General features: G+C 48.7%; 1 protein-coding gene across 1 annotated transcript; it reads left to right on the plus strand.

Moving 5' to 3' along the window:
- Window positions 1-2,449: 2,449 nt before the first annotated feature.
- On the plus strand, window positions 2,450-24,570 carry LOC144159999 (calcium-activated chloride channel regulator 2-like). Its single transcript, XM_077691626.1, has 7 exons — window positions 2,450-2,601; window positions 2,666-2,845; window positions 7,827-8,007; window positions 15,509-15,792; window positions 15,978-15,991; window positions 19,645-19,751; window positions 24,565-24,570. The coding sequence occupies exons 1-7, from the start codon at window positions 2,450-2,452 to the stop codon at window positions 24,568-24,570; spliced, it is 924 nt and encodes a 307-aa protein (XP_077547752.1).
- The last annotated feature ends 122 nt before the right edge of the window (window positions 24,571-24,692 follow it).

Raw genomic sequence — 24,692 nt, forward strand, 5'->3', positions numbered from 1 at the left:
TGACCCGGCGCTAGTCCATCTACAGCTCCTTCCACCGCAGTGGCTGCATGTGTAAGAGTGGCAGAGCATACAGGACGGCCGAGGACGCCATTTCATGAAACACTCGCAGGGCCATGGAGTGCGAGCAGCCCTCGCCTCGTTCCAGCAACCTCGGCACGTGTCAGCAGTCTGTGATCTCGCCGTTAGTCGCACAAACTCGACGTCTGTGCTCCCCACTTCAGGCGTCAACGCACATGAATTGGTGAGGACAACAGCACGCGACAGATCAAGACAAGAGCGCCATCCCATAGAAGCTGTTTTTATAACGAGAGGAATTGGGGTTAGATGCCGAGCACGGCAAGCGTTTTCCCCTTGTTCGTCTCTCTTTAAATCATGCGGCGGCGCATTTGAATGCTTTCTGTTGTGCTTAAATTGTAGGGTTAGGTTAATGCTTTTTCTCATTCTTTCGTTAGTTATGTCCAACTTCCGAAGCACATGTGTGCATTTGCCTTCCTGTCTCGTAATGAAGCGGTGGAAGGCAAGATGGAAGGGTGTTTGCACGCAATGGGCGCCTAACTTCGTTGTTATGTTTACTTACGTTTTGCTACTTCGAAAGTAACCAATTCGGCTCTCATACTTGTTGAAATTCATATCTGGCCTTTTTTTCTTGTAGGTGCTGCGCACTCTATTCTAACACAATCTTTTTTTTTCAATTTGCTGCACATGTTACTGTTCCCAGCCGCTGCTCAGGACCTCTGGCCTGATATTTTCTCACATTGATAATTTAAAAGGGACATGCCGACAAAAAAAGAGTTTGGTTGATTCGAAAGATTGCCTCGTTAGAATCATACTGACACCACTTTTAACGCAAACTTTGCTCAAATAAGCTACATAATTAGGAAAATAGAGAATGGCCATGCGACCAACTAGCTCATTTCATGCAATAGAACCTATTATGTCATATGCGGCCGCTTTGGGATTGGCTGAGGCCGCCTAAAGCAAACGAAGCTTACGCAGGGCTTACAAACTTGCCGAACGAGCTATGTGCGCTTAAGGGCCCATCGTTTGTATAGCAGTAAGAATAATGGGGTAAAACGTGGAAGTTGTGAAAGTATACGTAAACAAAGAAGCACTGCTGCGTACTGCTGTTGGTACTGTGCGCACTATGCTTGTTTTACCTGCACAGCACTGCAGCCCTTTGGTGTTGTCTCAGACGACACTGGCCGATTGGCGCAAGCGACTGTGTCTTACATGACCATATTTGTGGAGCGAACACGATGTTTCACGAAACGATTATTTTCAACCTTAATAAAAAAAATCCAGGTACGAATACGGTAAAAAAAAAAAGCAAAGGCTGAAAATGGCCCTTCGCGGTATGGTGGCGTCATCTAGGTTGATTAGCGGTAAACAAGGCTCCGCAATAGGCTGGAGAGTGGTTCTTTAGTGTTATTTCAGACGTCGCGAAAACACGCCATTTGGCGGGAGAATCAAAATTTTATCTTAAATTGATTAATTCCTCGTTTGCTTCAGGACAAGCGCTGGCGGCTCTCAAAAACACAAAATCTTTCTAACAACACAAACTTGTATATTTTCTGAATGGCCCCTTTAAGGATATTACAGTGGGGTCCCTGGCGTGTTATTTCTTCAGTTTGGTGGTTTCAGGTTATAAAACCAATGTTTATCTCCCGTACTTTATTTTGGGCCTTTTTTCCTCTGTCAACTGAAAAGTGGGTCACTTATTCCATCCCACCTTCATTTTATCCTGTTTTGGTAACTTTAAACTCCAATAAATCTTTTTGGAAGAACGACAACCTACAAGATACGTTTTTAATTTCTGCTGATGCGTTGCTAACTTCCTGCAAAGGTAGGCGCCCCTTTGAGGTGCGGAGCACCTTAGGACCGCACAATGTCTGTCCGCGTCCGTGCGCATAGCATTTGCAACCGCAAAAAAATCACACAGGCACCGGCAGGATTCGATCCTGTGTCTGTAGACCAGACAGAGTTAGTACCCGAGAGTTAAACGGCTTACTCCCTCCCCTGTAACAATGCGGAGTACCTTAATACCTCCCAATTGCCGTCCGCGTCCATCCGTGCGTACACCACCATCAAGCGAAAATCGAGCGAAATACGATTTCAGCCGCAAGTTGCAGTTTCATTAAGGAATTATCAAAGTTCAGCTCCCGACTCAGATTGAATGACGGTTGGGGTTCAAATCGGGTGTCACTCGGGGCGCAAATTGGATGTCATTTCGAGTCGCCATGATCCGCACCCTCGCCATCATTCACGGAGTGGAGATGCTGCCATTTTTAAGCATTGCCAGCCCACGCGGCAGTGATGCGCGCTTCATTCACATAGACCATCATCATTACCATTATGACGAGCGCTCGTTGTCTGGGCTGTCATCATCGTCACAATAATTTCCAGCATCCCGCCCTAGACCTCGGAATTCAGGCGCAAGCAGAAGCGAACCATGCAGGCCCCAGACAAGGATGCAGTCCCCACTTCGTCTGCAGCCGACGTCAGCTTGTCATATGTGTCGTCGGCTACAGGCGAAAAACACCGCAAGAAGCGCTCCAAAAAGCACAACCAGGAGACCAGCGACAACGCACCCAAGGACGAAGGGTGAGTGTATTAAGAGCAACCGGGACTAAACATCCGAACACGATTCTTTTTCCAACCTTTTCAGCGCACTTGAAGCATCGGCGCTGGCTGGAACGAAGGCGAAGACACACGACAAGACGGCGGCCGTCGCTTCGTCTAAAGACGACGTCACCTCATCGCACTTGTCGACGGGTGCCACTGAAAAACGTCGAAAGAAGCACCGTAGAAGCAGCAAGGCCTCGAGTGATGACGCAGCGACGGACGTGTAAGTGGACAGGCAGCTGTACCCGAGCTGAGAGCAGGTCCTGCTACTGTACTTTGAAATGAACGTGTCTACGCATGCCCAGAAGGCACGAAGCCACTTCAGCGCATGTCCATTAGTGGCTTTCTGTGCACTCTCACAAATTGCTCGGGTCTCCTACAGCTCTCAGCTCCTTGAACGCGCCATGAAGATTTAGTAAAGTGAAGTGATGGCGAGTTGGTTTAATATGGTAGCGCTCCATATGCCCCTTTCTTGCCCTTGTGTGTTTTGTTTTTGTGCAGTACTCTAAGCCATGAAAACAAAAAATTAATGCCGTTCCACGCAGTGTGAAACCTGTGGGAAGGGCAAAACAGTGATTCGCCATACTGAGCAGTAGCGCCGTTATGTGCTCAGTGCTACCACCCAATGCAAATCAAATTTCCCGCCTTCGCAGTTCTCGCTCGCCCCCTGCCGGAAACTGCGCCAGCGGGAGTTCTTTTTGTACTTACTCTTCCTCCCGCACGTGCCGGCGTTGCACTTTCACTTCCTTTCGCTTACTATCATAAACACCAACCCAACGAGCGTTCCTAACTAAATGAATGCTGCCGCTGCCGGCTAATTTCGTATATTTTGCCTCAAGTTTTCTTTGACCCGCCTCCAAGAAAATTTGAAAAAACGGGGAGATGTATGATAAGCGCCAGCGGTTCACGAGTTTCGAGTGCTTATGACTATATAAACCGTTTGGCTTTAGAACCTCTGGGTTACGGTGCGACGTCGGTACACCGTGTGGCTCTACTTGGGTCCAGCGAGCGAGCTACGACGACAAAGCGAGCCCCTAAAGTGCTCTGCACTTAAAAAAAGCTATGGGCTGCTTCAAAGACCTAGCCTTTGGTAACTCATCTGTGTCATTTTAGCTGCGAAAGGTGTTCATTTATCCAAAAATGCGAGAAGTGATATCGAAAGCTTTCATTTCCACTACCGTCGCAAAACATGTCCAGGAATGAAGTGATAATGAATTTATTTATTTATTTATTTATTTATTTATTTATTTATTTATTTATTTATTTATTTATTTATTATACCTCAAAGGCCCCGTTAAGGGCGTTACATGAGGGGGTAAACAAGTCACTGAAGGATGATTTGTGCAATGCCTTCTTTGAAATGAGTGATGCAGGAGTGGTGCATGGCGTCAGAAGGCAGATCATTGCAGTCCCTAGATGTTTGAAGAAAAAATGAAGAATGATTGGCGGCAGTATGCGCACGAGCAGGATAAACACCTTTCGAATGGCTTAGTCGACATGAAAGGCGATGAGCAGGAATGAAAGCCTGAAAAATGCATAGTCTGTGAATTTTGCGCCGCGATGCTAGGTCTACAAGATTAGCTTGAGATTTGAGTTCGGTTACATGGTTAGGTAGGAGTAATCTGAGTAAATAAATCTGGCTGCAAGGTTCTGGATAGATTCAAGTGTGTTAGTAAGAGTGATTTGATGGGCATCCGAACAGGCACATGCGTATTCCAGCTTTGGGCGGACAAGTGTTAGATAAGTAAGATGTTTAACGGAAGGCGGAGCGAGTCGCACGTTTCTTCGAAGATAGCCAAGTACACGGTTAGTGTCATTGATAATATTCATGACATGGGATGACCAGGTGAGATCTGAAGCTATGGTAATGCCAAGGTATTTAGATGAACTTATGGTGTAATTTCATAATTAAATATAGAGTATTTAGCGGGTGAGTAAGCAGGGCGACGGTGAATGTACAGGACACATTTTTTCTGAATATTAAGAGGCATTAGCCAATTTTCGCACCAAGACTGCACCAGAGAAAGATCTGATTGTAAGGTGGCAGAGTCGTTAGTACTGCGGATAGGACGGTAAATTACACAGTCGTCGGCGAAAAGGCGGATGTTAGAAGATATGTAATTAGGCAGGTCACTAATTTAGATTAGGAAAACCAGAGGGCCAAGAACAGTACCTTGAGGTACGCCTGAAGACACAGTGGAAAGAGAGGAACAATGGTTATTAGCATAAACGAACTGTTGGCGGTTAGTTAAGAAATCACATATCCAATTAAATACCACGGTATTAAGGTCAAGGCGAGAGCTTGAGAAATAGCCTTTGATGGGATACTTTATCAAAAGCCTTCTCAAAATCAAGGAAAATGCATCTACGGGTATGCTAACGTCGATGCTGGAACTAAGGTCGTTAATGAAGAGAGCAAGTTGAGTGTCCCATGATAAACCTTTTTGAAATCCTTGTTGGTGAGGGTGAAAGAAATTAACGGAATTTAGAAATTTCACGCCATTTGATTATATGACATGCTCCACTAATTTAGAGCATACACTAGTGATGGAAATTGGACGATAATTACTCGGAGAAGATGCTGGACCTTTCTTCGGAACAGGAATGATTTTGCCGAGCTTTCAGTCTTCCGGCACCGCACCGCATGAAAGTGATTGCTGAAATATGTCTGAAAGGATAACGCTGGTTAACAATTTAGCGTTTGTTAGAATTTTAAAATTGATACCATTGGTACCGGCGGATGAAATAAGCTTCAACGCATCTATTAATTTTATGATACCGTTAGGACCAAAAGCAACGTCCGGCATAACTGGATTATCAAAAGGAGGGCAGTCTGGAAGCGTATCATTTGAATCAGAAGTAAAGACAGAGATGAAGACGGCATTTAGTACATGGGAATCGGCATGTTCAGGTATAGGGGTACCGTTTTCGTGAAGCAATGATAAGGAGCGCTGTGGGTTAGGATTAATGGCTTTCAAAAAATGCTTTGGAGTACTGCGTAACATGTTAAGCAAAGTGGAAGAAAAAAAGGAACGCTTGGTTCATTGCAAGTTTTCTGAGTAATTTAGACGCGTTGCGGTATTTATTCCAAGCGTTAGCGCTGTTCGACTGTTTTGCAGAACGGTACAAACGCTTTTTTTGTTAAGTCGCTTGAGGGATGTATTGAACCAAGGTGATGATGGCCGTTGAGTGATTGTGGTAGTGGGAATGTACTTATTAATCAGCTCATGCATTTTACTCATGAACAAGAACCAGTTAGTTTCAAGGGGGCGTTGAAAAAAAAACTAGTTAGATACCAATCACTGAATATGGGTAGTTTTCCTTATCGTAAAGTGTAATTGTCTTCTTAGAAAGCTTTGGCCGTGGTAGTTGATTTGAAAACGTGGCATGCAGTACAACGTGATCACTGATCTCTGGGAGGGAAATTAAATATGCAAGGTTTGCGGGATGTGACTGTGGCACGTGAGAATTATAGGTGTAAAGAAAGTAGTTCATACAAAACACTCGAAAGTAAACAGTGGAAAAGAAGGAGGGGTCGCCTGAAGTACACTGAGGACCCGGAGGCCGGAAGCGACCAGCGCGCACGTCCCGGGGGGTATGGAGCGTCGCGGCCGCAGCTGGGACGATGGTCCCACTCGACAACAACGCCCTCCGGTCGGCCAGCGCGCAATGACCCACTCCGCATGCGTTTCTTAGAAAAAACGGGGCTAGGCGGCCAAAGAGGGCCGCTACAAAATAGAAAAGCAAACAGAACGGGGGCTTCGCGATAATATAGTACATTCATTTGCTCATACTGATAGCAAAAAAACAAAAAAACAAAAGAAAGAAACAGAAGATGGATTGCGGGCAGTAATCGCTTACTCTAGAGCAATTTTTGGTTAGTTTATTGAGGCTGTAATCACTAAGCCTGAAAATTGTAGCCTAGTTCAATTATGTACCTCAAATCGGTTTCCATTTACAGATTTACAGTGAAGTAATTGTGGTTGTAATCGGCCACTTTTAGATGTGACGCATCTCTTGCTCTGAGGCATGTCCCTCCTGCGTCGTCGCGGCGTTGTCCGCACGCCACCTGCGCATGCGCGACTCTCCTTCGCTCGTCTCTCCGACAGCTGTGCGCAACGCTCTCACTCCGTCGCATTAGCATAACAACAACAGCTGCGCGCGCGCTTCGCTCCGCTCGCGTCTGCTCCGGTGCGCAAATGCGCGCATGCGCGCCTCTCCTGCGCTGTCTCCTCTCCTTCAGGCGCTGTGAATATAAAGCGGGTAGCGCGCTGCGGCGGTTCAGTCAGCGCTCGCTCTCGTTCGACTCCGCTTGACTTGATTGACGACTTCTTGCTTGGCTTGATTCTTCTGATGAAGACGTGATGGAAGCGACGGTCCCTTCAGCGAGTGGGCTGACACAATCCAATACCAGCGTCAGTGCAAACACTCAAGGCAACGTTAGGACCGCCGAATTACACCCATCTCCCCGCGTATGAGAACACCCGCATGGGATGGAAATGCAGCATACGCGTTCAGAACACGTTTCACCGATTTGGAGAATCAACCCAATGGAAACGCCAATTGGACCCCCCGACGCGGGAAGATGGGCGTAATTTTTTTCAATAACGTGTGAAAGTATTCCTTTTATATAACCATTAATAGATCGCCAACAAATAGAATGGAATATAACAGAAGGGATTTTAATGCTGTGTACATGCCGTGACGGGCCGAGAGAAAAACTGTTCCGGACAGCTTGACAAGCTCTCGCTTCGCACGTGTGTATGGGCAGCAAATGGCACATGAGAATATACACCCAGCAGGATTCCCATATCAGTCGATCCCAGATATACCGAATTTAGGGCACTTGCGGAGCGGCATTCGTTATGTGGAATGTGAGGGTGGGCGAGAGATCGGTACACGCGTACAGAGGGGCTATACCGTTGCGTAAGAGTTCCAAGGGGATGGTTGGGCAGTTTGATACGCATGCAATAATCCGATATATCAGGGTTCGATATATCAGGCTCTAATCCATATATTGCAACACCTATGGAAGCCTATTTCTGCGCAGTATGCATGGATATGCAGTAAAAAATCAGCATGCAGAAAGTACAAATAAAAAGTAAGAATCCACGCAAGTTAGAAAGGACAAACGATGTTTCTTTTGCCACGCGCGTTCTGCGCTCTTGCAGTTCTTCCCGCGATTGCGGCGCAGCAACTCGCAGATCCCTCTCCACCTCCCGGGAGATGGCAGCAGAAAACATGCTACGTTTCGTCGTCGCAGCAGTTTGTCTAAGCGCTGCTGCATCTATCCGAATTGACACTACTGACGGGGGCTACGAAGAAGTCAAGGTGTCCATTAGCAAGGAAGTGCCTTACAACGAGACCATCGTCGATGACATCAAGGTAATCGGAAATGTCGTGTACATAGGCACCCACTCCTCTCCACCCGATACAATCGGGTCGAAACTAAAGAATTGCAAGTGTTTTGACTACGTGGAGGCGGAAACCTTTGAGCGAAGTGCCCCCAGCATTGTGCGGGAGTAATGGTACCGAAGAAAACTGCGATTGGAGTCGGTTTGGCCGCCCATTTCAGACTAGGTATTGAGTATGGGTTTCGCCTTTACTAGGTATAGATTGAGGGGGGGGGGGGGGGATGATTGAAGGAAGGAGGGAAGGAAAGAAGGAAGCAAGGAAGGAAGCAAGGGAGGACGGAAGGGAGGAAGGAAGGAAGGAAGGAAGGAAGGAAGGAAGGAAGGAAGGAAGGAAGGACGGGAGGAAGGAATAAAACTGACTAAACTAAAACACATTTCTAAACATATTTTAGCTAAACTAAAACACTAAAACACATTTCTTGTCAGTATTTTATTTCAGCACAGAAGTGATATATTCCTAAAATATAATAACCAGGCCTTGAGGAACGCTTCTGTGGATATGTAGAACTTTTCGTATTTTCGTGAGGTTATTTTTTAAGCCGCCCTTCTGGAGTTAGTAATTACCATAGGAGGGTGATAAGCTTAGTCCCCCGTAACGCAAAGAAGCTACACCTACGCTATGAAGTGCGCCGCAGTAGAGGGCTCCTGATTAATTTCCACCACCTAAGGATCTAAATGTGCGGCGAAATGTTCTGCGCCGTCACAAATGTTTTATTAGGAGGTTCGGCGATTTTATGGGAGGCTCACAGTGTGTATATTTTCTTCAGGCTGTATGGCTCGCATTTGCATTTCCCTTCTTCACAAATGGGCTCTTGTTATGGCTCCGGGCAAGGAGGTGCATATCCTCAGCGTGTGTTCTTTATTGACATGCAAATACAGCGAGAAGGTTTTCGCTAAACCAACGCGAAACGGCGCAGACAATGTTCTCTAGGGTACTCGAAGGCGGCTTTTGTAACCGGAATTTCTATGGTATTTCACGACACTAAGCCTGTTCCAGATGGAGGGGAGCTTTATTGAGTGACGAGCTGCTATTAGAACAGCCAGCAGCCCAAGCAAGGAGGAAGGAGAGAGACATACAGAGCAAGCAGGCCGAGCCTCTCGCTTATCAAAACAAAGCAGTTGCTTGACGGTGACAGAATTTGCTGAAAGTTTGTCCCTGCTCAGTACTATGTCATCCTGGCAATACCCCCTCTTTTTTTGAAGAATTGTCCCGATGCTAAACAGAAGTACTGCAGGAGTAAGAATAAAAAGGTACTCGACTAGGATGCAAAGGGAATGTAAAACACAAATCGAAATATCACGACGCAACACGCGCACGCACATGCATGCACGCACGCACGCACGCACGCAGACACAGACACATAACACAGACACACACACACACACACACACGCACACACACACACGCACACACACACACACACACACACACACACGCACGCACACACACACACACACACGCACGCGCGCGCGCGCGCGCGCACACACGCACACGCACAGACAGACAGACAGACATTGTTGACCGTGGTGTTTCTTTCAGAAGAACTTAATAGTTCAGTTCGCTTACTTGGCGGATCACTCTGTAGGTCCAAAAGTAGTGACGTAAAAGTTTTTCCGAACGTCCTCGAAGGCGCACACGGCTCCATACCCAGACTCGGTCATCTGGTTGGAAAGTTACCTGTTGATGCCATAAGCTGTAGTTGCGGGCGTCTATCGTTTGTTGGCGATCGATGCGTTGCACAAGTTGTCGGGCAGCTTCGGCGCGGCTAGTGCACACCCTGGCGTCTGCGTAAACACGTGAATATTATCCCAAAGTAGTATCGCATCCAACATATATGTCACTTCGCGGCCGTGGACTAACCAAAAAAGAGTTAAGTTTGTTGTTTCTTGAACTGCCGTATTGTATGCAAATGTCACATGCCGCATTATGTCATGCCAGTTCTTGTAGTCAACGCCAACATACATCGAAATCATGTCGGCAATGGTCGTGTTCATCCTTTGTTGGCCCGTGTGTCGGGGGTGATGTGCAGTGGTTTTGCGATGATTGGTACGACACAGTTTTGTTACCTATTCGGTAAGGGCTGCGGTGAACGCTGTGGCTCTATGGTTATGGTGACTGATGGGGCGCCGTGACGAAGCACAGTGTTGTCGACAAAAAAGCGGGAAATTTCAGCCGGCGTTCCTTTTGGCAATGCTTTGGTTTCGCAATGACCGGAAAGGTAATCAGTAGTGGCTTCAATCCACCGATTTCCACCTGAAGACGTAGGGAATGACCCTAGTAAATTCATGCCGACCTGCTTGTTCAGTGAACCCACAGGCTAAAGGAAACCAGCTGGTTTAGTGGGCGGTGTCTTTCGCCACTAACAGTCACGGCATGTTTTGACGTAGCGCTTGAATGCCGGAGCCAGATTTGGCCAGTAACAAATGCGTGCCAGTGCGCGGGGGAAACCTAGATGTTCCTACGAAGGCGCGTTGTGGGATGCGTGTAGGATGTCGTCACACAGAGCTGTTGTCATAACAAGAAGGTGGGTTTTTCCTGTAGGGTCAAATCCTTTCTTGTAAAGGACTCCGTTATGCAGCAACAACGACAGGGAGCACTCGAAGAGCCGTGGAGGAGGCGAGCTGCGACCTTTGAGGTACTCTATGAGCGGCAGAGTTTCTGGATCCTTCTATTGAGTGAGGACTGATGGTCTCAACGCTGCAAGAAAGGGTGTGTCCTCTTCCTGGTCGATATCAAGTCGCCCCAGGGGTGCTCATGATAGGCAGTCAGCGTCGGTGTGGCGCCTTCTGGACTTGTATGCGACCGTCACGTCAAACTCTTGGAGCCGGAGGCTCCAGCGCGCGAGACGGCCACACGGATCGTTTAGGTTGGCAAGCCAACACTGACGGTTATGGTCGCTGACCCCTCGAAATGGCCTGCCATTTAAGTAGAGGTGGAATATTGTGACTGCCCATGTAACGACCAAGCACTCCTTTTCGGTCGCAACGATAGTAACGGGAATGTCGGCCTAAACTATTTCACTGTCATGATGGCACGTCAGCGGAGCTGGTGGGATCAAGTCGTTCGGTGTGGCTCGGTGAGGTCGAGTCGAGTTCTGAGCGGGTTCGTCAGATATTTGGAGGATATTGGCATTTTTGAGTGACGGCGGTCCCATCTCCGGAGGACGCCATCTTTAGTTTCTCTGGTTAGGACTGGGAGTCCGGCCGTTGGTCGTCTCCGAAGAGAATGGGCGTCTAGGTGACGTGAAGCGTCGGGCCGAGGTCGCCCGAGACTCGCGGTGTTGCGCGGACGGCGAACGGCGCGTCCCACCTGATGTTAGGACTAATTTGAGGAATTCTAATCACTAGAGTAACCTGTGTTACTCCGTACTCCTGCCTCACAAAAGGAGTCCTGGACACCCTTTAGAAACGCTTGCATTAAAGGGACCCTGGACCAATTTTGGTAAGCGCTTTCACTCTTTCCTTCTCGTCTGGTACCACGGAGAAAGCTATACTTATCGTCAGCACGGAGCGGCACTGCGAGATTTGCTTTTCGCATAAAATACGCCTTCCGTATCTGCTTTTTTTTGTGGCTTTTTTAAAAAGTCGCTATCGAAAAGCGTTCATTGCTGCAACTGAAGGAAAACCGGCCAACAGCCGCTACGTGGCCTTAGTGACGTGATACAAGCCGTCAAACAACGTCAAGACAGGGAAAGGGAGAAAACTCTTTTAGCGAGTTTACAAATTATCTGATAGGCATAGAGCAGTAATGTTTGGCTGAGGAACTTCGCGACCCCCTAGTCTAAGTACTGGTGTGTTGGGTGACTTCGTTGTGCAAGAATTTAAGATATCAAAAAAGTTGAAAAACGTTTTGCACGGCCCCTTGAAGTATTCAAACAAGCGCAGTGGCACTAATGAACGACTTTACCGCGTGCGTTTTTTTTTCAAGTAGGGTATCATAACCAGGGTGTCGAACCGGAATTTTTTCGGGTTCGGTTCGGGTTCGGCTTCGCGCCTTTCGGGTTTAGTTCCACGTTCAGCTCCGGAGCACCATTCCGTTATGGTTCGAACCGGTTCAAACCGGTTCAAACAGGTTCAGAGAAAAAAAAGCTGGGTTGCTTTATGTGTTTGATTTTTTAGTGCTGCGTTGTCGTTTATCTGTCACAGCGGTGGAAAAACAAAGTCACAATATAGGTTTATTTGTGGAAATGTTTTGATTCAGTCAAACCCGCCGCGGTGGCTCAGTGGCTAAGGCGCTGCGCTGCTGAGCACGAGGTCGCGGGTTCGATTCCCGGCCGTGGCGCCCGCTTTTCTGATGGAGGAGAACAGCAAAAACGCCCGTGTGTACGATATTTCGGTGCACGTTAAAGATCCCCAGGTGGTCAAAATAATCCGGAGGCCTCCACTACGGCGCGCCTCATCGCCTGCGCTGCGTCGGTGCGTTAAAACCCTAGACTCAATCAATCAATTGATTCGGCCAACTAAAAGGGGCCCTGCAACAATTTTTTCAACCTTTTTCTAAATTTCAAATGCCTGCGGAACGTAGTCAACCAACACATCCATTACTTATATTAGGAGGTCGCTAAGTGCCTCAGCCAAACATTACTGCTTTATGCCCATCGCATAACTTGGAAATGCTCAAAAGATTTTTATATGTTTTCTGATATTAGCGTACATCGACCGCTGAAATTATGTCATTACAGCAATGGAGTGGCTACTGGCTGGCTTTCCTTCAGCTGCAGCAATTAACGCATTCGATATCCATTTTCAAAACATTGAAACAGCTTGCTCAAGTGGTGGAAGGCTGGAGAAACAACGGAGCTGGAGGTCGACCTTCCACTTCAGGTTTTGCTAAGTTTGGTTCTTGTTCTTGCTTTGTTCTGCCATGTTCTTGGTAGACTAGGCGGCGTGTTGAGGGCTGAGGCCAAGTTTAGCCAGATTTTGCAAGGCCGTTACGGTGGGTCCACCCACATGACAGCGGATTCCCGTGGGGAAGTAGCTAGGTCGACCACTAGCTCAGCTGTTTCTCCAGCCTTGCACCATTAGTGCAAGTTGCGCCAATATTTTAGAATTTCAGTAGCACAAGAAATGCCGTTGCCTTTAATACGGTAGAATAAGGGGTGCGCATGCGCATATGCCCTTTGTGCTTACACTCGAGCAGGCGCGAGAGCCGGCTATCACTGTTTTAACACCCTGTCTGCGGTGGTGGACCCTTTACTTACGGCGCAGTTATTGCTCTTGGTATTTTTTGCTAACGCCACCGGAACAAGTTCAAGCTTAAACAGCTGATCTGTTAACAACAGCCGCAAAATCAAAGCATAAACGGAAGGCGTATCTCCTGCGACAAGCAAATCATGCAGTGCCGCTCCGTACTGGCGATAGCTTAAAGCTGCGCCAATATTTTAGCATTTTAATACCACAAGAAGTGTTGTTGCCTTTAAAATGGTATAATAAGGGGGTGCGCATGCCCATATGCCCTTTGTGCTTACACTTGAGCAGGCGCGAGAGCCGGCTTTCACTGTTTTAACACCCTATTTGCGGCGGTGCACCCTTTGCTCGTGCCGAAGTTTATGCTCTTGGTAGTTTTTTGCTAACGCCACCGGAACAAGTTCAAGCATAGACAGCCTATCTGTTAAAAAAAGCCACAAAATCAAAGCATAAACGGAAGGCGTATCTGCTGCGACGAGGAAATCACCACTGCATTTCGCACTGGCGATAGCTAGAGCTTTTGCAGTGCTTCCAGACGCAAAGGAAAGGGTTAAAACGTATATCGCAAGTGTTGCAGAGTCCCGTTAACTGTACTATCTACTGCAAAATGTTTTCCAATGGAGATAAACGATTTCAACTCTAAATGAAGAGAAATAAAAGGTTCCCAGGGGAACTCACGGCTGCTTGTATATGGAATTCTGAGAAAAATATGCTTAATGGCCCTAAGTTTATTTTCAACAATTAAGTTTAGTTGATTTATATAATTGAATTTAACTTTATTCTCGACTCATAAACCTGCTGTTGCATACCCCGCAGTCATTTTCTTCAGGAAACAAATAAAATGGCGCAGCTTGCAAGAGTGGTATAAGGCTGGAGAAACACCAATGCTGCGACCCTCTCCCTTTGTCGGTGACCCGGCTGTTGCACCTCGCATTTATTTCCGAACTGGCCGCTGGGAGTTATCAAATTTCCAACTTATTTCAGTGTTCCCCTTACCAAAATAAAACAAGAAAATAAAATGGGGAACAACACCCGCACCAGCAAAGCTATGGCAGGTTTGCAGCCAATCAGATATAAATGAACAGGGGCTAGCTCCCAAAATGAAAATGAAAAAAACAATTAGTCGAATAACAAAAAAAACCCCAAAATACATGAAAATCAAAACACAAAGAGAGCACAGAAAGCTGGCGACCCCTCTCTCTTTGTCGGTGACCCGGCTGTTGCACCTCGAATTTATTTCCGGACTGGCCGCTGGGAGTTATCCATGACTGGCAGGCCCGAATCCTTTCGTCCGCTGGCTTTCCCATCCCTCCGAAAGTTGGCCGCCTTAGCACGCGCTAAAACCCGCGGCCAAGTTCAAAGCCGCAGCCCGCGCTACGAACCCAAAGGAAATTTTGTGCGTCCGGAATGATTTGACAGCTCAATCGGACAGACCCCGGTTCCATAACGCTTCATTCCGACCACGGAAAGTGTGTAGTTTTTTCTTTCCCATTGGCTGCACAATTTATTGTTCCTCACCGCTGCTCACCCCGTACCCCTCAGCCCTTTGGGGTGGCCCGGGGATTAGGTTACCAGTTTCACGCCGTGAAGGTCTCGGCTTCGATTCCTGGGATTCCCTAAGCGCCTTTTTTCTTGAGGCTTCGAGGTTTTTTGGTGCGACGGAGGGACAACGCTCGACTTAAACAGCTCTGGTGTTAAAGAAAGCTAACTGACCATTACGATACTCCAGAAAGAGCTGCGTCTCTGGAAGTGATCACCCCCACCTTCCACCCTTGTGTTCCTCCTCCTCTTCTCGGAGCTGTGGGAGAACCTGACTGCCAGCGACCATCTGCACGTCGAGCCACTTCGGGAATCAAAGGCACGGGTCTCCCGGTCATGACTTGGATTCCCGTAGTAGGGTACACCCCTACTTCATGGCTCGATAACGTTTCGTGCTACTACTTTTACTATAGGGGGCGCTCATGGGTGCTGATATGCGCACTTGCTAATTCCTGTGTACTCCGCCTATAGGGTAAATTATTTAGGGAGCCCTGTGGCCTCACATGCATGTAAGAATTTTCGTTTTACCCACCGAGTTGAACATGCCATGAAATATCAGATCCCCCCCTCTGCTTCCCCACATCTACTATGTTTTGATGAGACTCGAGAGGTTTGCGCACATAAATACCTTTGCAGCATCAGTACACTTTGCCCATGCCCCGAACGCAGAAAAGCACGTACATGCTTCGTAACCACTTAAACAGAGCTCTGTCCAATTCTGAATTCATTATTTCTGGCTCACGCAGGCCCTGTTCGAGTCTTCCTCCAAATTTCTACACCGGGCAACGAATGGACGTGTTTACTTTAAACGCGTGACCATTGAATTTCCAATCTCGTGGCCCAAGAGGGTCGGCGCCCGGCCTCTGTCGTCCAGTTCGTTCGAAGAGAGCGATGTGCGCATTGAACTGCCAGTGGGGCCCTATGGTGATGAGCCATTCACTGAAAAGAGAATGCCTTGTGGCGGCCAGGGTGCCTTCATCGGACTCACGCCTGGATTCTTAGCGCAAACACGCAACGTGACGACGCAAGGGTCCAGTTACACAGGCAAGTCGATTCGCACGTACCAACTTTCACTTTGTAAGGAGCGCGTAAAACAAAGTACAAGTTGGGCTCATTAAAAGAACTGCTTAGTCCTGAGTACTGACAACAACGACACCAATTTTATTTTAACCTTCCAACAAATAATCAACATAACAAGCAAAACAAATGGAGCAGTGGCGGTTCACCAGGTCACTTTCCGGCGCGGCCTCAATGACGTCTCAGGGTCTTGTTTTTGCAATTGGCGGCTGCTCACCTTAGCCACCGCGGTGAAACGCTACTTTAAGTTCGTAGTGGGGCCTCTGGTAACGCCTGATCCAATCACTCGAATGCTATAGTGCAGTAAACACACTGACAACTATGTCTTTAGTGTTTCATTTATGACATTACTGGTGATGTCTTTTAGCGCGAAAGTTGACACTTTTAAAAACATTTCTTCCACTTTTGGCTAAAAAACGTCTTTCGTAGCTTGGAAAGAGCGGAGAGAGTTTAGGCAAGTCCTTTCAAATTGAACACGTTTTAATTCAAATTGAACACGGTTTAATGCATGCAGGCAACCAAGTGTGCGGCGCCATATCTGTGGCCAAGCGTCTGTTGCTAGGCGACGTTGTGCACACGGCCCGCAGATCAGGCCCCCCTCTTCTCCTCCATGCGCCGTCACTCGTTACGTCGGGCTCCGCGAGATGGCGGCACTTGTCCATTCTAAGCACGACTGTGAAACACATGACTGTGTTTCACGTTACGAACTCATCGCCGAACACAAAGTATTGCGTCGAGTTCACTATGAGTGCGATTAGTAACATCTCTGTGTGCTCCACAGTTTAGAATCGGATTGGAACGGAGCACATGACGCACGCCGGTGTCTTTTTTTTCTTCCTCGGCGTGCGGCCGCAGTGGCCCAGGCTGCGCTGTGTCCGTGGCGCATCGGCCATGTCTGTGGCCGTTTCCAGTGTTGCCAAGCGAAGAAATTGACCGCTAAACTTTTCAACGAATACCGTCTATATATAATGCATATAATTTGTATACATGACGTATGCGATTATTATATATTAAATAAATTATATTTTTATCTTTCTAAAAGGCGCAGTACAGTATTAAAAAAAACGCACTGACGATTGCTATACTTCCTAATGCGGTGCTCAGAGCAAACTACAGTCATCCCGGTCCCGGTGCATATCTCCACGGTGGCCCTGCGGCGCGCGCTACTCCGCTGTCATCTCGCAACGCGTCACCACGACGGCGAGCATTGTTGCAAATGGTGTTGGAACTTCCCGCGCAAATGTAACGTGGTTACGATGAGCCACGTATGGAGGAGCAGCATCTGGCGAAAGTGTGAGTGAAGGCAGTGAGAGAGATGACGCCATTGCAGTGCGTCCCACCCTCCCCCACATGCTCCCACCAGGCGCTCCGATGAGCGTCTCGTGCGGGCTCAGAATATTACCCTCCCCGTCACACTTTCGCCATACTTTCCTTCGCCGTTTTGTTTGTGTATTCGCTGGCTCGGTTATAACACCGTCGCCGTGATCATCGCCGCTTCCAGGCCCGAGTAGCGGCCACCAAAGTGCTTGCGCACTAAACGGCACTGAATTTCTTACTTACGTACATGACAGGCAATAATTACGCTTCAACGAACTAACCGCTAATGATTAGCCGCCTACAGCCAAATGACCACTAATCATTGGATCCAAAGCAGACTGAATATGTTTACGACAAACGCGTGCATAAAAGGGCGATATACGTTCATATGCGGTGGTTGATCAATGATTGTAATAAAGGGACACTGAAGTGAATTTGTGGAACTCCAGTTTGTGCTTGCGCTGCGCAGACTGGCTCAAATGAACACACTTTTCATCGTTTATCCGGGCTATCAGGCGGTATTATTTGAAAAGCATGAAATAAGAAAAACTACCATGCGTGGTTTGCTGTGGCTGCACTATTAACCGCAGTGACGTCATGTAAAGCTGCTACGTGATTGGACGATGTTCAAGATTAGCATTCAAAGACGTTTCGGTTCCGATTCTGTGAAACATGCTTGGTGTCTGACGTTATCGTTGGATGGGCATTCTTGGTATCCGAATAACCTCCATGCCGTACTTTTGTCATGCTTTCGGCTGTTAAATGCCTCAGTTTGCCGGCGGCCGGCAGACTAAATGCTGGGCCGACTGACTTTGCCGGAAGGTCGGCGAGGCGTGCAGTAGCGCAGTCAAGCCATAGTCATTTCCTGCTTAAGTCACGCGAAAACGACACAGAAAATGGCCGAGGATGCAGAGAGGAGGACAGCGTTTTCGAATTGAATTTTCTACTAAATAAATTCGCGTAAACGCACCCAGAGTGGTAGAAACATGGCCTAAGGACCCCAGAATACAATTTGCGCTAGTAATCCTGCAATGTTTACAAATCACTTCAGTGTCCCTTTAAGGCCGCGGCGAAACCCAGCCGCTTGCTGTTCTCCTGCTCAGCATCGTGCCCATCTATTCGCCTCGAGAAGGGCCGCCCACGCGTCTGTATTGCTGGAAACTGAACCCAATAAATGCGTTTCACTAAGCGAACTGAATGCATTCTCCTGTGGTAGTTTTCAGTGGACGCATTGAGATCTTGGATGGAAAGAGTACACGCTGCACCACTCGCCTCCTCGATTTTCGATTGCAGTGCGCAGCGCCTGCAGTTTTCTCTTCAAGTTGCTGATGGTGAAAGCAGTGCAGGATGGATTTGCCCTTTTCTCTGCACTCCAAAGAAAACAGGGGTAGAAGCAGATGAAGGAAGTGCAGGATCAGTTCTGAACTCGCCGCACCTGCGATGAAATAATCGTGGAGAGGTTTACAAAGTGCACGCCAAATAGAAGAGACCCAAAATTTGAGCTAAAAGAACACAGTGACGTGAGCAGAACGACGCCGGCACAAGCGTTCAGGCAGCGGACGTGCTACCTGACGCAGCCATCTGCGTGTACTGACCTAAAAAAGAAAGATGAATGAGCCTACCTGGGCATGTATAGCTGAAACAAAACACACCTTCAAAAACTTCCTGCTACGCGCCGGAAGAGGACAACTCCTCAGAAGAGTGTTCAGTGCTCGGAGGGTTGCTCTTATTCGATAGTTTATGTGCCCCGTTTGTGAGTTGACCGTACGGCACCGAGGGCTGTTGTGAAGGCTATATTTTCCAAGAAATCCTCATGAGCACCCCCAAATGTGTACGCGGCCAGAGACGGGCCAAAGCGACGGAAGATGGTTCCGTTTATGCGCACCACAGGTAGGTAGCTCGGACGTCCATCAGCCGAGGCAATTTTTCAATCTAACGCATATTTTTACATAAGCAAGTATGCGACGCAGACACGCACGTGAGTTTTGGTCCGTCACGGTGGTTTCATGCAGGAAGAGGTGGAAGTCCCTTGAAATAATAGACACAACGGATTAAGCAGTGGCGACTCCCTAGCCACTTTCCAGCAATTTTTCTATAACATCACAAAATGTTCGTTGTGCGATTGGTGGATGCCGACCTGAGCCACCGCCAAAAAAAGTGAATAGTGGATTGTATTGGCGGCCTCTAGTCCCGTTTGATGATAGGACTTCAATGTTCAGGAGTAGCTAACACACTGATAAAAATGTTTTCGGTTCCGGCCTGTAATCCACCACCCATGCCCATATTAATTCCATGGGGCGCGAAATGTGAATTTTCAAGAGTTATTACTTTTTGTTTCCGGTTGAATCCGTCTTTTGTGACTGGAATGGAACTGGGAGAGCTAAAAAAGCTCGTTCTTTCAAACTGAGCAAAGTTGTATTTTGTCTTCATGGCTGTCTTGAATCCACTTACATTATTTTCTGACACAGTGGATACGCGTGCATTTCAGCGTACAAGTTTGTCCACGAATGGGCCCACTACAGGTATGGTGTGTTCGACGAACACGGAATTCCTGGAGACTCAAGGTACCCGCTCTTGTACTGTCACGGGCGTATGGTGAGTATACGTACGACAGTCGCAAGGATTAAAAAAGCACATTGATGCTGGAGATACATTCCCTTGAGGGGCTGGAGTGCCAGGAAGTCGAAGTGTGACTTGCACGATATTGTTAAGTATCTCCAATACGCAGAAAATAGCTTACACGTCTAGCATTTTTACTGAAACCGCATGGGAAAGGAAAGCACTCAGTTGTTCTAAACACGCACGTATTTGGGTTTTATCGAAACAATAGCACTATTTTAGTGTAATCTCAAATTTGGTGGTAGTCAGCACAGTCACAAAGGAAACACTTTAAGAATTGCTAGGTGATGACTCAGCGTACGAAACCGTGTATTTATTCCGTAAGATAATCTTAAACCGACATGTCATTTCATCGAATAGTACTCTGATAAACATGGAATTTTGATGGTGTAATTAATTCTAGTAAATGCATCAGCTTATCGTGGAACATAATATCATTCAAAATGAGGTTATCTCGTTATCCAACACTCGCTAACAACACTATACTGTTTCACATACAATGGTGGAGTCTCGCTGACAAGAAATCTTCAGCATAAACTACGGCATGAAAGTTTAGGCAGGGGTTATTAGTTTTCCAGTGAAGCTTAACAATCTTGCGTGGCATTTGAGTGAATACGGCGTAGTTGCCACATTTTTATGATTTAAACCTAATTACACAATTTAACTATCATTTCCACCTCTAGGAAAGCCTCCATCCTTAGCGTCTTCATGTCTTCACTACCATAACTCATCCCACCGACTCCCGCATTCCTACTTATCGTTTTGGCTGGGGCGCATGAAGGTCGGGCTTTCGTTCGGCTAATAAAGGGTTCTCCGATCCAGTTGGCCGGGGTCTGTCTAATGAATAGTTGGCCAACTTCGATTTCACCTACAGACACCTTATTCCTTCCCGCCGGCATGTTCCTCTAACGCTGCTTAGATCGGCAACTTTATAATTCTGCTTTCGGCTTGTTCGCGATTAATTCAAATACTCTTGAGCATGTAGTATCGGCCTGAATGTTAGCCAGCCGGCAGTTTGAACGCCAGGTGTTTGCACGACTCTGCGGTGACGACGTCCAAGGCTGGCTCAATAAATACAAACGCGTGAGTTCACTAAAAATGATGAGATTACTCTGTCACGCTCTGCACTTTCATATCAGACAGCGTGTATAGCCCATAAAAATGTCTTCCAATTTGAGCGCTCGTGAGTAGCAGTGGTGAAAACTTTACCGGGCTTCAGCGTTAGCTTTGTTATGTTTTAGCAGAGCTGGAGCTCCAGTCTGACGCAGAAAGTCGACGCCAGACGGTGAAGAAGCGACGCTTATTGCGGCTCACTTGCCAATACTTCTACCGAGCGCCTACTTTATTTGGGCTTACACAACACTACTACAAAGCTCATAGAAGCACATCTCGCCAATGAGATGGTTGTTCTGACGCTCACCGGTAGTAGGACCCTTTCCCGGCTCGGCTACCCAGTTCTCAGCCCGTATCATACGACGATTCACCTCCCGGCCGACAGAAGATAAAAAATCACAATAGCTCCGATACCCAGGAATATGATTTCATTGATTGTAGGGTTAACGCGCCGACGCAACGCAGGTGATGATTTTCGCCTTAGTGGAGGGCTCCGGATTAATGTTGACCGCCTGGGGATCTTTAACGTGCGCCGAAATTTCGTACACCCGGGCGTTTTTGCTTTTCGCCTCCATTAGAAAAGCGGCCGCCGCGTCCGGGAATTGAACCCGCGACCGCGTGCTCAGCAGCGCAACGCCTTAGCCACTGAGCCACCGATGACGGTAATACCCAGAAATATGCACACCATGCGCCACAAAGACAAGTACGAGCAAAACGCCTCGAAGAAAAATATGGGAACAAATGAAACAAAATTTACACGGACGCAGCCAGTTACCAGGCCCTCGAAGCTATGGTGGCTAGCGCAATCAACAGTGACCTCACAGAGCTTGCATCTGTAATGATAAAAACATTAATTCCATTCGAAGGACAGGAAGCGGCCATCTCCTTGGCCATTAAAACCCCCACGAAAAAGCAAAGTATTACAGTAATGAAGAATTCACAAGCTACATGCCGTAGCTTTGGGAGGGGCCGTATCTCACATACAGCTTGTAGAATACTCACAAGCAAGCCAAGTTACCTCATACCGCCCACGCGCTTTGTATGGATGGTGTTACACTATGGTTTAGGTGGAACCCAGCAACCAAATGCTGTTGCTATAGCGTGTGCCCACCGAGCACCGCAACACTCAGACCAAGAAGTCCCGCAACCCATCCCCCCACAGTACCGCGAAATCCTAGAGCACAACGGTCTATACAGAACGCCAGAAGCTCCCACTGCTGCACAAAAAACTCTGTACAAGAAGCCACAGTCTGGAAATGCCTACAGACTAACACGCATACACGCACGTAAGCCTACTACACGTCATCTACCCGGACCAGTTACCCTGAAACAAATGCCCTCACTGCCCCGACAAATACGGATATCTGTACCACATCGCATGGGCTGGCAAAGCGCCCAATCTGTCCCTGCAATTTCCAATGAGTCCCTCGAGGAATGGAATGTTGCGCTGACCAGCTCGGATGTGAACGACCAGCTCATGCTGGTCACCAGGACTCTACCAACGGTGCCTTGGGCTAAGGGTGGCACCACCTCAGGAGGCATTACTCCTCCTTGCGCACAGAAGAGAGAAAAAGAACCCAGCGACAAAGCTGGGTTTTTTTTTCAAGCCCCGCCGTCACGAGGGAGAGTGGGAAAGAGCACAATCATAGATAGCCCACGTGCGCGGCGACACGCGAAAACGCCGTCAGTTCTGGCCGGCGTCTGCCATTTCTCGCATGTGCGGCCTACTGCAGACGCTTTGGAACAACTGGTCTTTGATTTGATTGATTTTAGGGTTTAACGCGCCGACGCAAGGCAGGCGATGAGGTGCGCCGTAGTGGAGGGCTCCGGATTAATGTTGACCACCTGGGGATCTTTAACGTGCGCCGAAATCTCGTACACACGGGCGTTTTTGCTTTTCGCCTCCATCAGAAAAGCGGCCGCCGCGGCCGGGAATCGAACCCGCGACCTCGTGCTCAGCAGCGCAACGCCTTAGCCACTGAGCCACCGCGGCGGGTCGAACGACTGGTCTTGCTTCGATGCTGATTGAACACACACACACGTACGCACGCACACGCTCCAGTGCCACAGCTGTCGGCCGGTTCTAACTCGAGCGTTCCAGGGCAGACGCTTGGCCAGATTGGTTCACTCTGCACTGAGTGAAGGTGCGCTGGCACTGCAGCTCAACAGCTGGTGGTGGTGGTGGTTATTTATTAAGAAAGGAGGGAAGAGAAGAGAACTGGGGATATTGTTGAACTATGCGCGGAGCTCACCCTTATACATCCCAGTCTAGGGTAGGGGAGTGGGGTTTCGAAGGAGAGGAAGAGAGAGGGGGGAAAGAGACGAGCGGTAGGAGATGGGACAGTGTATGTCGCGTTCGTCTCGCGCATGGCTTGACGGCTACAAACGAAGCTCTCGTCCTGTCACAACCAGGAAGTTGAGTAGGTGCTGGAAGACCTCCCCTCGGGTGGCTTCCCGTCCCGTGGGGAACAGGAAGTCTTCCAGCTTGTGGCTTGGTGCACCGAGTTGCTGGAGTGCGGCCCGGTGTTCCTCCATCGCGTTGTCATGCTGGCGGCAAGAGCACAGTAATTGCTCGAGCGTCTCCGGCTTTTGGCAGTCGGCTCAGGTGGGGGATGCAAGGCGCCCTTGGTGCTGCAGGCGGGCTCCCACGTAGCAGAAATTAAGCCTTAGAGGAGCGACTGGGCATCTCTGGGCAGGACCAGTAAGCGTGGCGGCTTAGCACTCGGGCATCCGGATGCGTGACCTCTATCACTCCTGCCAGGATAGTGCTTCCAGCGTTAACCCACGCTGATGTTAACATGTGATGGGAGTCAGTGAAGTTGTAGTGGACACCCCTGGGCCTCCACCGCATGAAGCTTCGCCACCAGTGATCGCTGTACGTAGCTGCTGGAGCTGGCTGGCTGGTTGGCAGCGCGCAGACGGAGGAGGGCAGACCGTGAGTCAGTCAGGATGATGGGCCCCCGGATGTGGGGGCCCTGCTCGAGAAGTTATGCGGCCAAGTGAAGTCCAGCCAGCTCTGCGTGGGTGGATGAAGCCGGGAATGGCAGGCTGCACACCTTGCTGGTGCAGAGTTCCAGGGCCGTGCAGGAGGCTCGGGCTCTGCCCGTCTACTGTTGCACAGTGCCATCACTGTATACCTGCAGAGCGCCCTGCAACAGGGCGGCCACCTATTGATGGACGGTCTGGGGTGGAGTAGACCTCTTGCTACGGACTTCCGGCATTGTGGGTGCGATGCGTAGAGCCTGCTCCGTTCCTGGGGGAGGTGGGTCCAGGCGGTGCTGCTGCGGCAACGCGATGTGGCTCTCGTAGGTACTGAGAAGCATGCCCATCCGAGAGTTGGGCCGGCTGAGGTAGCCCTGAAGAAATGCCTTGCAGGCGGTGTATGTAATTGAGCTTCACCTGGAGGGCCCGCATGTGGATAGGCCAGGAGCCTGCCTCCGTGGACGTCGCCATCACCGGAGACATGCTCGGAATGCCCAAGCAAAGCAGATAGCCCGGCGCTGATCCACCTCCACTCCTCCCATCGACACGGCTTCAGTTGCACTAGAGGCAGAGCATAGAGGACGGCGGACGTCGCCATCCCGTGAAACAACCGCAGGCCCACGGTGTGTGTGCAGCCTTGTCCACGTGCAAGCAACATCCGCACGCCCTGGTGGAGCCTCATTGTGCGTTGCAGGAGTGACTTCACCGCAGGTAGCCAGGACAACTGGCAGTCAACCAGAAGCTCCAGATATTTAGCGCTGGTGCACTACGGAAGGAACTGGCCGTTCAAGGTAAGCAGTGGTGTCGCCTTCAGTGCCCTTT

This window comes from Haemaphysalis longicornis, unplaced genomic scaffold (assembly GCF_048455015.1).
Source record: "Haemaphysalis longicornis isolate Haplotype H1 unplaced genomic scaffold, Haemaphysalis longicornis Haplotype H1 scaffold_10, whole genome shotgun sequence".
Taxonomy (NCBI): domain Eukaryota; kingdom Metazoa; phylum Arthropoda; class Arachnida; order Ixodida; family Ixodidae; genus Haemaphysalis; species Haemaphysalis longicornis.